This window comes from Mytilus trossulus, chromosome 14 (assembly GCF_036588685.1).
Source record: "Mytilus trossulus isolate FHL-02 chromosome 14, PNRI_Mtr1.1.1.hap1, whole genome shotgun sequence".
Lineage (NCBI taxonomy): Eukaryota > Metazoa > Mollusca > Bivalvia > Mytilida > Mytilidae > Mytilus > Mytilus trossulus.
Genome location: NC_086386.1, coordinates 26,198,543 through 26,214,671, shown reverse-complemented (window position 1 = coordinate 26,214,671; position 16,129 = coordinate 26,198,543). Strand labels below are relative to the sequence as shown.

The following is a 16,129-nucleotide window of genomic DNA, read 5'->3' as shown; positions in this document are numbered from 1 at the left end:
GAAAGAATCAAGTTTTGCAAGAGGGACTAAAGGTACCAACAAATGGAAGTTTTGAACGACCTTGACTGGTTATACAACCAAACTCATAGATTGAAAATAAACTGACAACGCCATGGCTAAAATATCTAACATATTCTCTGATAAAATGACAGAATACATGTAGGTGATTCTTTAGCTTTTGGCCCTTGTAAGCTGCAAGATCAATTCATTTAGTTAGTTGCAGATGAATAATAAATTTTAAAGTTTGTCCATCAGAGACAAGAAATTTATTTTATAGCCATGTTTTTTGCCTGAATGGAATACAATGAATAATTTTTAGAAAAATAAATCCATACATTTATAATATCCTTATATCTTTTGTTAAATTTGATGAAAAGGGAAAAATAAAAGAGAGGCCAAGGAATGGCAATAGTTTAGCCCTGGTGTTGTGCCTCACACTTACGTATTTGCCCGGATAGCCAAAAGAATTAGACCTAATTATGTCTTTTGATTAAAAAAACCTTTATTTATATGACATACATTTGAAGGTTGATTTACACTAAGAAACCTTGGTAGTTATAATGCAGAACAAACATTACCCCCATAGCTGTAATGCATAAACTATAATTAAAACTTAAATCCAATACCATTAGATTTTATCAGAGAATATGTTAGATATCAAATTATAGGGAAATGGCCCAGCTTTTGAATGTCATTTCATCAATATTAGGTATAAAATAGGATTATTGTTTATCTAAGAATCCAGGAAAATGAAAATCAATAGGAATAAAAAGCATTTTTGACATTTCATGTTTTACTATCGTTAAATTCCTGGAATCAATTATCTGGTTGTTTTCTAGTTGAATTTGTTCTATGTGTAAAATATGGTTATTTTATTCTTTATTTGAAGGACTCTCTAGAAAAATTCCTGTTAGTTAATTAATTCTTTTTAACACGAAAGATTTCACTAGCAGTTAAAAGAACATCATCTTTGTTGAAGAGATATACGTTGCTGACAATAAAAATCAATTTCAAGGAAAAGCAGCATGAAATTTAATACATTTGTGTCTGAAAGCTATCTTCACCACAGACATGGCAATATTTTCAAGAGAGATAAAAAATTCAGTTGTTTTCAAAAGAACATTTTATTAAAGTAAATACTGCCATACAAAATGGAACTTATTGATTACACTACTGCAAAAGGGAGACATAACAAAATAATTAAGTGGCATGGGTTTTTGTAAATATGTACGGTTTTGTGTTTATATAGAAAAAATAAAACACTCAGCAGGTTTTAAACCTTAAAGGTCATATGCACTATCAACTAAAAAGTTAAATCTAAAAAGAAGATGTATGATTGCCAATGAGACAACTCTCCACAACAGACTGAATGACACGGAATTAACAACTATAGGTCACCGATTGGGGGAGAGCTGTAAAGCCAGTCAAGGTCGCTAAACAATTCCATCATCATCCTCACTATAGGTCACAGTACATCCTTTAAAAATAAGCACATGCAGCCAATACTGCCTAGTCAGCTATAAAAGGTCCTAACATTAAGACTTCATTTTCAACTACAGATATTTTTTAAAGTATAATTTTATAAGCACCTTTGAGTGAATATATGAAAAATGTCTATTTGTTATTTTCCACAGGACCACCATCTTTAGCTCAGAGATATGAAATTGGTAAAATTATTGGGGAAGGAAATTTTGCAGTAGTAAAAGAGTGTACAGAAAAGTAAGTACATCTACACATAATATTGGCAAGAAATGAAATACATTTAAAAACACTTTAATCAAGCCATTAGAATTTCAATGAGTTTATAATAAAGCGATAAAGAAAGCAATGTAATAAGAATGTCTAAAATGTTTATACAAGTCATCACTGAGCATGCAGCGATACCAAATATTGTTTTCTACTAATAAGCTTATTCCTAAAATAGTATTTTATATTATCCATAAGCTTCATTTTAAGGTAAAGTATGAGGAATAGATCAAAGCAAAGTTTTAATGACCCAGGGATCTCTTGTACAGATTTGAAAACCATATGCTCAAACAACTTCCGCAAGCATTATTCTACTGTAAATTGATTAATTTTTGCAAGCATTATTCTACTGTAAATTGATCAACTTTTGCAATGATATTATTCTTTGGGGAAATGTGATGGAATGAGGCTGAAATTTTTGAAATTACATAAATTCACTTAATTTTTTCTTGTATGTTGTTCACCAATATCTCAACAATTGCACTTAAATATATGCAATTTAATATTACTGAATCTACAAAAAGTATTTATAACAAGAACATCTTATAATACTACTGAAGAGTAATTATGCAAGTCAATAATGTAACTCATTTTTCTTCCATAATGACGCTTTTTGACGCCATCCCCTTTCCTCCAGAATGACGTCTTTTGACGCCTGTGTAGTATCTCACTTGAAACGCTTTGACTACAAAATGTCTGCATCAGCTGACTTGAAAAATTTTGTATCCAATATGAAGATGGCATTCATAGGAATATCTGACTTGAATTTCAATAATGAAATATTCGTTTTCACAATGCATTAATACTTTAAACCTGATGATTTTCTTTTATTGAAAAAATCCTATGCCAATCAAGTATGTGAGAAAAAAAAATCCATGGAGGAAAGGGTTAAGGGGAGATAATTCAGTTTAAAACCTCAACACAAAAAGTACAAATTTTAAAGAACCTTTATTGCCTTTTTTTTTACAGGAAAACACACAAGCAATATGCTCTAAAAGTGATTGACAAAGAGAAATGTAAAGGAAAGGTAAGAAATATTAATTTGTGTTAAAAAATTCCCCAGATTATCTAATAAAATAAAAAAATTAAAGGATTAAATGGATATCTGCTAAGCATTTTTTGAATTAACATGCAAATTGGTGTATTTTTAAAAAACACTAAAATTAGACTTTATTTTATTTTGTATATTATGTATTCATTGACTACTTTTAAATTATTAGGGAGAAATTACATTTGATCTTCACATTTCTAGGAACAAATGATAGAGAATGAAGTATCCATCCTCAGAAAAGTAGACCATCCTAATATAATACTACTGGTGGATGAATTTGACACCAAGGATGAGTTATACCTAGTCATGGAATATGTCAGGGTAAGTTGCTATTAGTTCTAAATATTGCGTAGCTCTCATTTCAAGATGTACATGATTGCAGGGCTGCCAAGTCTCACGCATGCTCATGCTTTTTTGGCAGCATTTTCCTTTGATGTATTGTTTTTTCTCTTTGATTTTTTAAATTTTGGCATAATCTCATGCATTTGCTTCATAAAAAGTTGGCAGAACTGTGATTGACATGGTTTGACTACTGTAAACCAACTTATTTTCGCATGCGATTTATTTTCGCAACTTTCGCAAGTGGAAAAATAACGCGAATATGTCAATCTTTGACCTTTCCTGAATAAACTTCATCAAGTAAATCAGATAATTGCGAAATTAAATAGCCGCGAAGTGGTCAAGAAAGGGTAAAACGCGAAATAAAGTATCCGCGAAAATAAGTTGGTTTACAGTATCTTTAATTGTAGACCTTGATATCAATTTGTTTTATTGTGAAGTTGATTCATTCAAGTCTATAGCTATAACTATACAACAACTACTTGAGCAGATCACACTAGCCAACCACTATCTCGTACACAAAAGGCTTCATGCAGATTGCAGAATGTACTGCTCATGTGCAAAAAATAAAGTTATCTACCTTTTAACAATAAAAAGAGTAACAGAAAGGAAAGTGTAGTTCATTCAGATATTTACATCATCAGAGATAGTGACCTACAGTTCTTTTATGATTAACCTAATCTATTTTACAATAGAAAAGAAAGATTAACCTAATACATTAATAACATTGGATTTGTATGCTAGTTTATCACTGTTAAATAAATAGAATATTCACTCTTGTGTTAATTTGCAGGGTGGAGACTTATTTGATGCAATTTCCACATCCACTAAATACACAGAAAGGGATGCCAGCACCATGATACACAACTTAGCTAGTGCTCTTAAATATCTACACAAACTTAATATTGTACATAGGGACATTAAACCAGAAAATCTGTTGGTAAGTTGGCCCTAGATATCTTAAAACTCAAAAACTTTGTAAATAGATATAACACAGTGGCATATCCAGGGGGTGTGTGTTCCTGGGGTTGGAACCCCCCTTTTTTTTGGGACGATCAATGCATTTGAATGGGAGCATACAGTTGAAACCCCCTTTTTAAAATGTCTAGATCTGCCCCTGTAACTAATCTCATTGTTAATATCTAAGATATTATTATGTAGGAGACTGAGGCAGACAGCTTTTGGAATAACTTAAGTTAAGACTGACACCCTTCTCAAACTTCAAAAACTTTTATATCCACAATTGTTAAGCTATTTTCCTCAAAAACTGAAATTCTGATGGATAAGTTCAAATTAAATGTGAAAAACGTTTTTGTTCTATTAACTTTTTCTATGAATTTCCTTTTTAGGTAACACACCATGCAGATCAAACAAAATCATTAAAGTTGGGAGATTTTGGACTTGCTACATATTGCAATGAAACCTTATTTACTGTATGTGGAACTCCTACCTATGTAGCACCTGAAATACTCACAGAAGTGGGGTAATAATTATTGTTGAAATAAAAGGAGAATGTCAAAGCTGAGTAATATGCAATAATTAATAAAGGGACATAACTCAAGAATGATCAAAGTGATGCTACCCAAATTTGAATTGATAAAGGGACATAACTCAAGAATGATCAAAGTTATGCTACCCAAATTGAACTTTTTTACATTGTGAAGAAGTTTGATAACATTTAAAGTAGGCAAAATGAATAATAGTTCAGAAACAGCAAATACAGCAATTTTCTGTTTATAAAGGGACATAACTCAAGAACAATGAGAAAGATGCCACCCTAATTTATTTGATCTGTGTTTGATGGTAATAAACATAGTTTATAAGTATCACAACATTTGCAAATTAAGGAAGTGAATAGAAACCTTTTTCTTGATATATGGACAAGGGTATGCTTGAATAACCCATTTATCCTGAGGTAGGGCATCAACACACCATATACTGAACAATACTTCTGAAATTATTTATAATGATAAAGACTCTGTAACAGACTTAAAATGTATGTTATACAGTCTTTAATTTTGAATATTTATCTTTTAAAATATGTTTTTTTTTAGATACAGTGTAGAAGTTGATGTTTGGGCAGCTGGAATTATACTGTATATTCTTTTATGTGGATTCCCTCCCTTTGTAAGGTATGTTGTATACTTAAATCCAACTTGTAAACGAATATTTAACTTGTATAGAACTTCAAAACAGATATTTTGCTAACAGTTAGAATGTGAATCTATCCTTTGAAGAAAAAGTGAAATTCTGAGTTTTCAAGCTAAACTTGCAACTTTTAAACTTTAAAGAATGTCTCTTGGCTTCAACAAGAAATACATTGTGTTTTTATAAACTATACTCATATCCTTTAGTTGTACACTAAAACAGTTCAATTTACCACTCACTTTGAGCATGAAATGTCAAAAAACAAATATCTATTAACCACGGGCTGGTTTTGGTATTCTTCAATTTCTTAATCCATTTTTTGTATTTCTTGTTGTTTTTTTGCCTCTGATTCTCTTAAATTTCCAGGGGGGAGGAACCCCCTTTTTTTGGACAATCAATGCATTTAAATGGGGACATGTCCTGGGTTGGGACCCCCCTTTTTAAAATGGCTGGATCCGCCCCTGATTTCATACCCAGTTGTTATCTATTTTTAACCCATTAAACCACATCTAGACACTTGTTAACAGAAGTATATACCACCTATCAAACTATCAAAATAAAGTCTTCTTTTTTTTTCATTACAGTGATACAAATAATACAGAAGAATTATTTGACAAGGTCATTGAAGGACATTTTGAATTTTCTGCGCCATACTGGGATGATGTATCAGACTCAGCTAAGAATCTTATCAATCAAATGTTAGATATCAATCCAGAATCTAGGTTAACTGCTGAGGAGGTTATGTCACACGAATGGATTATTGTAAGTCACAATACTATATTGGAAAGGACAAAAAGAAAAAGAAAAATGCAATAATAAGAAATTCTTTGTTTTGCCTACCCATACCTTGCAAGGTTGGGTAGGCAGGTAGGGATTAATTGTTTTGGCCAACAGCATAAGTTAGAAGTTTTAGATGAAAAACAATGTTAGAGCAGGAAAAATCTTTAAAATTTTAAAACTTGTACTTTGAAAATCATGAAACTTTTGTTTTGTAGCTCATTTCAGTTTTATAATAAATCATCTCAATTTTCTTCCTTTATACCACATTAAAATAATAAATGCAGTACTTTAATACACCGATAATACAACTTAATATTCAAGTGCTACCATTCCTTTAGTAAAATTTGTATAGGTGTATTGTTCTTTTCTCATCTGTGGCACTATAAATCCAATGGCTAAAGAGGAACTAATTTTTATTCAGTGCCTAGTTACAATCTGAACTGTCTTGTTAGGGACAGTTCTTTTATACATCTACAAACGTGACTTAAACGTGACTTGAATTTAGAAAGAATGTTGTTTGTTTCTACCTTTGACAGGTACTTACTTTTAAAAAGCCCAAAGCCACAAATAAAATGATTCTAAAAAGTGACCATTACTTTTGGCCTCATATACTTAACGTTAGGTTAATTAAAGCCAAACTATTAAAGTCTAATTAAATACGATGACCACGCGTTGCTGAATGAAAAAGCAATTGTCATAAACTTGAATATCCCTTAAGCTAAAACATTTACAAATAGAAAGTCACGTTTGTAGTTTAACAATAATACATACATTTATAAACTTTAGAAATTATATTTAATAATTTCAATACTTTCGATCACTGCATAGTGTTACATACCCCCCAATGTTCTAGAAATATAGCATAAATTTCTTTGCTACAAATATAACACTACAGGATCGAAAGATACCTAAAATAAAGAATCAATACACAAACCTGAAATAAAACATAAATATATATATTATATAAATCAATCAATTGATAAATTTTACATAATTGTTCAATTTATTGTCAAAAGTTCTATGCTATCATTCTCCATCTACCATTTCTCCGTCCACCATTCTCCGTCCACTATTCTCCGTCCACAATTTCTCCGTCCACGATTTGTCCGTCCACCATTTCTCCGTCCACCATACCTCCGACATCCATTACTCCGACATCCTTACTCCGACATCCTAAACTCCGACATCCTTACTCCGACATCCTAAACTCCGACATCCTTAACTCCGACATCCTAAACTCCGACATCCTTACTCCGACATCCATACTCCGATATCATTACTCCATCATCCCTAATCCGATATCCATTCTCCGACATCATTACTCCGACATCCTAAACTCCGACATCCTAACTCCGACATCCTAAACTCCGCCATTTGTATATACAATGTATAAAGAACAGTTAATTGTCATGTTTGTATATATATATGAATAAATATAAAGTCAGTATATATGTGATCGTATAGTGTTTTAAAACATTGTTCGTTATAATCGAATAGTACTTCAGTATTTACACGTTGTGTTCTATGCTATTACTTCGATTTATATTCGCACTGTTTGTTCTGCTAATTTTAGCAGTGGATATAAATTATTAGCCACTTCTTCCTTTGAGTTGTCTAACATTGGTGCAGAGGGAACATCTCTGGAGGTGTTAACATCACCCTCGGTCTTAGCCGACACCAGTTTACTCACTCTGTCATACTTAGGGGCGACATTCTGCATCTTGCAACCACTTCCTCGTTTGACTGAACAAGGTAACTTATTTCTATATTTACATAATATGAAAATGATAATACCTAACAAAAGAAAAATTACTAGATAAATTACGTTATACACCCAATTTGGAAAACTTGAATCTTCTTGTATGGTTTGTAAATTTTTCAATTGGTAAATCAGATTATCCATTGGAATTTCTTTAATATTTTTCAACTCTTTTGGTAGCTCAGTCAAGTTAAACTTTGGTAAGGAGTCATGAAACGGCTTCCAAAGTTTTCGCATTGTTAAATTATAATTTTGAATAACTTTCGTAAATGGATCATCCTGAAGAGTATATGACGATTGTCTACTATAAAACGGCAAAAGCGTAAGATAGTCATTAGTCGCGGTACATGTCTCATTTAACGCTAAAATATTCAAAGGAGGGTTAATTATTTTAGTAAACGTTGTCTTTTGCTTATATTTTTCACAAACAATGGCAAAGCGTAAGGGTGTGTTAGTGGTAACTAGCCACGAACCAGATGATATATAACTGGCCATTGGAAGAACTGAATTTGGTTCAACTACGACACGACAATATTTATCAATATCAATTCGTTTCTTTAGGAACAAAGAAGTTATGCAATTTTTACTTAAATTAATAGGATAAACAGGACTTATAATTTTACAAAATTTCGTAAAAGTGTTTGTGCATGATTGAATTTCTTGCTGTTTAAGCAATACATATTTTGACCTTTCTGCATTAACTGCAAAGTATTCTACATCCAAATCGTATTTTGCAACCATACCTATACTTGTATGATTCTTTTGCATGGGCATTGGTAAATTAAATGCCTGATAAATTTCAAATTTATTATTTGAATCGAGAAGAGGTATTGAAATGACAACTAATATTCTACTGTCATACAGGATAGTGGAACATGTCAAAAACCTATAAAAGAACCACAGGTTTTCTTTTGGATCGTTACTCAATTCTAAATATTTTGGAAGTTTATCTTTTATCTCAATAAGAAGACCTTGTAAATTATTTGGTGTTATTGTACTTGGTGAAAGATGGCCCAATGAAAGCATGCTTAACTGATCTTTTATATGTTCTAAATAGAAGAATCCTCTTTGGATTAATTGTTTTAAATCCCCAGTTATTAAATCTAATTGAATATATATTTGCACAAAGTTTTCCAAATCTATTATTTGCTTTTCAATAGCCTCCGTTATATTAACCAACCGGATGTCTAAATCTTGCAACCCCCTTGATAATTTATTAATGGCGTCTCTATTTTGAGATACCTCTAGCCTAGTTACGTTTAAAATTGATAAATTCTCAGTCAAAATGTGTGAAATTTGCTTTTGATTTTGTGCCAATGTACGAACGTTGCCCTTAATTAAATTAATATCGTCTTCGGTTAATGTACCAAACAAAAAACTCATTGCACTACCTATAAACGGCAAAACAGAACGTTTGTGTCGATGTAAAGTTTTGAAATCGTCAAATGTATCAGTTATTGAACGATGCATGTCCATTAACAGATCAAATTCTTGTTCTAAATTTGCAAAAGTATTATAAAAATGTTCTTTTCCAGGTTGTTCATAACGTCTCAAAACAGTTTGTGCTAATGCAGAGGATTTTACCATGTCATGGGATATTCTGTTCAAAAATCCTTCAAAAGGTTTTAAATCAATTATGAAGGTTACCAACCATTTAAACCTTGTGGTGGTAACAGTATTTACTTTGTCAAATACAATATTGTCAGATATGAAAGCCAACTCGCCAAAACCAAAAAGAAGTGTTAGAATTATATGTCCAGCCGTCCGTCCCATTTCCTACAATTAAACAAAATACCTAATTTTCATTTCTCTGGTTATAAAACCTTAAAATGATTTTAAATAGTTGCGTCTTGTGCTGAGCACACTAACTCTCATGGTGCAACCACAAAATATCGTTATTTATACTCTGTTTACATACAGATTTTACTTTTACAAAATAAACTGATATTTTTTCTCCATCTGAAAAAATGTCGGTAACATCCGACTCGTCGCGCGCATCAGAATTTAATATCCGTTCCAATAAAGGAATTTTATCATCCTCATCAGTCTCACTACTTAAAACGTCTTTACTATTTAAGCTTTTATTACGAATACATGTATTTGTTCGCTTCTTTAAATCCATTAAAGGAATCTCATCCTCATCCGAAGATGTGTCTCACTCATATGATTATTTTTTCTGTATAACCGATTTTGAAATAAGGTCCTATTTTCGACTGTCTCATTCGCTTCATTGTCGACCTCTATTTCACTTACGCTCGATTCCGGTGGAACAACGAATCTGCTTTTTTTCTTAACTTTTTAATTTCATTTGATTTTGGATTATCCCACGTTTTAATGAGTGCAGTTAAGATGTGCATGTACTTTAGAAAGTCTTGAAATACTTGATATATGAAAATCTTACTCTAAATTAGCATACTCATCTCCTACTCTCAACATTCCTCAATCAAACTAAAGCCTTACTCCATTTTTTAACAAGCCAGTCACGACCAAGTATTAAATTTCTGTTCATGTCCGAAACCACATAAAATAATTGTGACATTTTTGTACTCTTTATATAAAAGTCTATTTCTATGCATCCTAAAACGTTAAGAGAATTTCCATTTACCGATTGGAGTTGAACTGTCTTTTTGTTTAATTTTGGTAAATCAGCCAAAGATTTGTAAACATTTAAATGCATTAAAGACACTTCCGCTCCAGAATCAACTAATGATCTAAACTTTTTGTCTATATGTATTTATGATGCAACTATTAGGATTTCCTGATAAATTTATTGTATAAGTTTTTGTCGTTACTGATTTGTTAATACTCTCTTTGTCGGCTCCGGAACAAAGAGAGCGTCCTAGTTTCCCTGGTATCTATTTTCTTCTTCTACATTTCCAGCATTCTATTAATTTGTTTAACTTTGAAATTTGGTCAAAAGCATTTACTTGTTTACTTTTACTACAATCCTTAGATCTATGTATAAAATCGCTTACCGAGCTTGTGCTTGACTGATAACCTACCAATTTTGTATCGTTTTGTTCCAAGTTTATCAACATAGCATATTTTTCAATTGCTTTCATCCAATTTTTGAATTCACCTTGATCGCCCGAAAATGTTGGGATAATTTGATTTACCCCTTGAGCCCCTAACTTTATTGATAATCCCTGTAATTGATGAGAAAAATTTTGAAATGCTACCCCAAATTGTTGTCCCTCTTGTTCAGCCATGGTGAGAAAGTAACGGTTTTAAAAATGCAAAAAAAATGTCTTACCTTTTCTGACAAGAGTAAAGATCCCTGGATCACGGCAACCAAAACAACCCTATATGTGGCACTATAAATCCAATGGCTAAAGAGGAACTAATTTTTATTCAGTGCCTAGTTACAATCTGAACTGTCTTGTTAGGGACAGTTCTTTTATACATCTACAAACGTGACTTAAACGTGACTTGAATTTAGAAAGAATGTTGTTTGTTTCTACCTTTGACAGGTACTTACTTTTAAAAAGCCCAAAGCCACAAATAAAATGATTCTAAAAAGTGACCATTACTTTTGGCCTCATATACTTAACGTTAGGTTAATTAAAGCCAAACTATTAAAGTCTAATTAAATACGATGACCACGCGTTGCTGAATGAAAAAGCAATTGTCATAAACTTGAATATCCCTTAAGCTAAAACATTTACAAATAGAAAGTCACGTTTGTAGTTTAACAATAATACATACATTTATAAACTTTAGAAATTATATTTAATAATTTCAATACTTTCGATCACTGCATAGTGTTACACATCACAGGTTAAATAACTTTCTTAGTTAGGAAAAATCTAATTTTTCAAAGATGTTTGGTAATTTTTCTACCAAATTTAAAACTTTTCTTGGTAACTTGAAGTAATAATAACAAGAGGCTGTCAGAAAGACAGCAAACCGGATTTATTAACATTTATTTGTGTCCTGGCAATATCACAAGAACCATTACTGGTGAAAGTGAAAATCATCAATATCAAATTTAACCTCCATTTTGTCATCAGTATCAACATATTTAAATTTGAAAAGCTTAGATTGAATGGTTCGTGAGTAAATGCAACAACGTGAATGGAAACACCATTTTACAATATTTCAAGAACCATAACTCCTGAACAGTAAAAGTCAAAATCGTCATTATTGAACTTGACCTCTATTTTGTCATCAGTAACAACATAATAAAATTTTAAAAGCTTTGGTTGAATGGTTCATGCGTTAATGCACAGACACGACTGGAAATGCCATTTTACGATCTTTCAATCTTGAACCATAACTACTGAACGGTAAAAGTCAAAATCTTCATTATTAGACTTGACCTCCATTTTGTCACCAGTAACAACATATTAAAATTTGGGAAGCTTTGGTAGAACAGTTCATGCATAAATGCATGGACACGACTGGAAACTCCATTTTTCAATCTTTAAAGAACCATAACTCTTGAACGGTAATTGAACTTGACCTTCATTTAGTTGTCAGTAACAACATATTAAAATTTTAAAAGCTTTGGTTGAACGGTTCATGAGTTAATGGATGGACAACATTTGATTGCAGCCCGCCCGCCGATCATCCCCAAATCAATAACCGACATTTTTGTCACAAATTGTCTTAATGAAAAAAGTGTATAATTTGAAATTATAATTGATAATATAATGCATTTCTATAAATATTCAGGCTGAATTAAATAATCCACATATATTTCAGAATGACAAGGCCAGCGATTCACACATGCAGGTCCAAGTAGCAAAGAAACTGAAGAAACATTTCCGTAGGAGAAGTAAAGCATCATTAAGTACTGCTGGAATCAGGCTTGTCGCTGTAAGTTTACATTTTATCATTTAATTTGTAATACATCAATTGAGATAAAAATTTGATACATTGAATTACTTAGTGTCATGCAATACCAATATTTTTTTTCCAGGCAGGTAAAATTATAAAATATATGGAATCACCTCATTCAACAGAATGAAAGTTAAGTGAAAATGAATGTCAGCTTTAATTATGGAATATGTTGCTAATTTTGTTCATCTAGTTTTTTGGCTTATTTATCCCTGTGTGTTTGGATAGAATAATCTATTTACTTGCACTATTAGTTTCAGTGTGCAATTGTCCTAATACGAGAATTTATCAGGTCAATAAAATCCTCATTAGGACAATTAAACACCATGTAACGAAATTATCCTGATTTTGTTATATTTATACATATTATTATATTTAAATTCAATATTAGGACAATATGAACCAAATATAGTTTAAATATACAATCTAAAACTGTGAAAAATAAAATTATAAGAACTATTAAGCAGCTCGAATTTTTACATTTTTAACCGGTCAAGTGTATAAGGGAGATAATTCCATTTGATGTAATAAATAAGGGAGATAATTCCATTTGATGTAATAAATAAGGGAGATAATTCCAATTGACAAAATAAAAAATTGTACTGAAATTTATTAGGAAAATATCAGCCAATCAAATTTCGAGAAATTACTCTAAATCAGGATAAAACTTATTATTATACCTATATGACTTTAAATAAATGCCCAAGTATTTTTTTTGCATCATTTATGTTGATACACCTCTCTTTCAGACGACACCACTGGACAAAGCCTCACGATATTTTGAAGGTCATAAAAGACAAATACCATTAACACTACCACAGGAAGAATTAGAACAAGAAGATGAAGTCTACTAGGAATAACAATAAACCAAATAATTCCAAGGCAGCCATTTTACTTTCAATAGACAATTTACAGCAATCATGTTATTATTGACTCCTCAATAGTTTAAGAACAATACTTCTTACAAAAGTGTATAATATCTGATAAATAATTGATTCAGATTTCAGACCTATTGTATTGATTTTTATAGTTTTCTAAAGGGAAAGCTATTATTTTGGGGAGGGACTAATTTTTCGTTTAAGTAGAGCAAATGTATGGTTATAATCCAATTATTTTCTTATATAAAGGATTTTTTTTCAAATGAAACACAATCAGGTTGTTCAGAATCCAAATTTCACATACCCTATATCCTACTGTTGCCTGATTTATTGAGCATGCCATTGGTGGATCCTGGGGCCCCCCTTGTTTTGGCCGATCAATGCATTTGGATGGAGACATATAATTGGACCCCCCCCCCCCTTTTTTAAAATGGCTGGATCCGCCTCTGTATCCTCGTTTGGATTTTAAATGATAGTATTACGTCTGCCAGCAGCTGACCATTGCCTTATTTCTGAGCTATTCTAATCACTTATTTTATGTTATAAACAAATTTCTTATAGGAATTATAAAATCAAAATCAGTGAACTGGCAAGTTTGGATAAGATGATAACTCTAACAGAAATGATAACATTTGAAATTATATCTGACAGCCATTCTGGTGTTAATGACATTCTAAAACAAGAATGATTTTGCTTTGAAATAAAACTAAAAGAAAATCATATTTGAAAACAACACCAAGCAACTTCATACCTGCCAACTGCCACTATTTGCGGGGGATTTCCTCCATGGAGGCTCCCTAATTTTGAAATTTTGAGAGCAATTTTGTCCACAATTTAAACAAAACAATGAATTTTCTAATAAATTTAGGCTTAAAAAAGCATGCAGAAGCCAAAATAAAACCATTAAAATGTATTTGCAGGCCCCCTTGGAGTTTTTTTTGGACTATGACAGTCATCTTGCACGCAAAACCCCCATGGACATTTTGAAAAGTTGGCAGGTATGCAACTTGAATAATAAATCAAGATGTAAAATTACTGAATCCAGCTAGTAAAGACACCACATGTTACATGAATGTCTCTTTAAGCTGTTAAGTTAATCCTTGTTAATAGATTTGTAGATGTATTTGATATCTATTAACAACAACAACAACAACAATACTTTATTCTGTACAATTATCAAGTATACATACAACATTATGTCAGCATTATTGTGCTTTAGTATTGTGATATTTCTGTTGGTGCTGAATGTTGTTTATTTTGTTGTGCCTTTGATATTGTAAATAATAACAAATATTTATTCTGTCAAGTTGTAATTTATTATGCAAAATATCTGTTTTGTTGAAAATGCCAATCATTTCTACTTATATTTCTTCTTCCAAGAACAACAAGATTCCTATGAAATCTCACTGTGGTGAAATATTACTGCATTTTTTCCAGGTTTTTGTCTGTTGTTAAAATTTGGTATAAATAATTGTTTTATATGCACCTGTTAACCAAAAAATATTTCATTTACTTCTGTATTTTCAAATTTAAATCTAATGATAAGTGAATGAATGATCTATGCTTTTAAACCATTTTAACTTCTTTAACAAAAACCAAAAGTTAAATTGAATTTGCTGTTTTAAGAATACCAGGTTGCTGCATTTGTTATATGCCAATTTATTGTTCGCTAATTTATTTATGAATAAAATTTAAACTAAGTTTTTATTCATTAGTTCATGTTGCAGTTACCAATTAGCATTGTGTTTGAGTAAAGAGTGTAGAAACGAAAAAAAATCAAATTTCCCAATGTTATTAAGGGACATAACCCCTGAATGGTAAATGTCTCATGCCCAAATTGCTCAAAATTGTGTATGAATGTCAAAAAATTAAATTTGGATGAGCAAAACTCATTATAGATATCTTTATTCTCACAAACCAAATTACAAAGGTATAAAGGTACAAAGGTATTTTCAGTGTGGAAATGAAAATGGGACAAAGGAAGGACAATGGTAACACTTATTGCCTATGGCAGGAGCATAAAAATGCCTTAAATCAAGAAATAAAATTGAGAATGGAAATGGGGAATGTGTCAAAGAGACAACAACCCAACCATAGAAAAAACAACAGCAGCAGATCACCAACAGGTCTTCAATGTAGCAAGAAATTCCCGCACTGGGAGGCGTCCTTCAGCTGGCCCTTAAACAAATATATACTAGTTCAGTGATAAAGAATGCCATACTAACCTCCAAATTGTACACAAGAAATAAAATTAAAATAATACAAGATAAACCAAGGCCAGACATGCCAGAGGCTACCGACTTGGGACAGGCGCAAAAATTAAAATTGACTTTGTTCAAGCCTAATGTATATCAATTTCATAGGAATTAGTTATAAGTGAATTTGATTTATTGTGGGAAATGTTGATGGACAAACCGATGGACTATGGTCTTTGATTGTAAACAAACTAGGTATCCGTATGGGAACTGATGAAAAGGCAATAAATTCTTGAGAGTTTGTACATGCTTTGATTATTCAAATGTTTTGGCTTTGAGCATCACTGCATAGACATTTATTGTCAAAATACAAATCTGATGCCTAAACATAGCT

The 16,129-nt window shown here is 31.5% G+C and overlaps 2 protein-coding genes across 5 annotated transcripts in view; one reads left to right on the top strand and one right to left on the bottom strand.

Moving 5' to 3' along the window:
* LOC134697146 (serine/threonine-protein kinase DCLK2-like) overlaps positions 1-14,076 on the top strand; it is a 29,041-nt gene extending 14,965 nt beyond the window's left edge. For both annotated transcript variants that reach the window (XM_063559211.1, XM_063559210.1), the window contains 9 exons: positions 1,635-1,719; positions 2,716-2,773; positions 2,999-3,118; positions 3,930-4,076; positions 4,486-4,619; positions 5,191-5,268; positions 5,869-6,046; positions 12,528-12,641; positions 13,412-14,076. In XM_063559211.1, the coding sequence (XP_063415281.1) occupies positions 1,635-1,719; positions 2,716-2,773; positions 2,999-3,118; positions 3,930-4,076; positions 4,486-4,619; positions 5,191-5,268; positions 5,869-6,046; positions 12,528-12,641; positions 13,412-13,516 (1,019 nt within the window). In that variant the 3' untranslated portion in view covers positions 13,517-14,076. The remainder of the gene's footprint in view (positions 1-1,634; positions 1,720-2,715; positions 2,774-2,998; positions 3,119-3,929; positions 4,077-4,485; positions 4,620-5,190; positions 5,269-5,868; positions 6,047-12,527; positions 12,642-13,411) is intronic.
* Positions 6,461-11,589, bottom strand: LOC134697147 (uncharacterized). Of its 3 annotated transcripts, none has more exons than XR_010103074.1 (2): positions 7,387-7,438; positions 6,461-7,286 (listed from the first exon to the last, which is right to left on the bottom strand). XR_010103074.1 is itself a non-coding variant. In XM_063559213.1 (2 exons), the coding sequence occupies exon 1, from the start codon at positions 9,594-9,596 to the stop codon at positions 7,605-7,607; it is 1,992 nt and encodes a 663-aa protein (XP_063415283.1). In that variant the 5' UTR covers positions 9,597-11,589; the 3' UTR covers positions 6,461-7,271; positions 7,387-7,604. The 3 variants fall into 3 exon arrangements, 2 of the variants coding, with proteins under 2 accessions (XP_063415283.1, XP_063415282.1); XM_063559213.1 differs by having other exon boundaries at positions 6,461-7,271; positions 7,387-11,589; XM_063559212.1 differs by having other exon boundaries at positions 7,431-11,589.
* Positions 14,077-16,129: the final 2,053 nt, after the last annotated feature.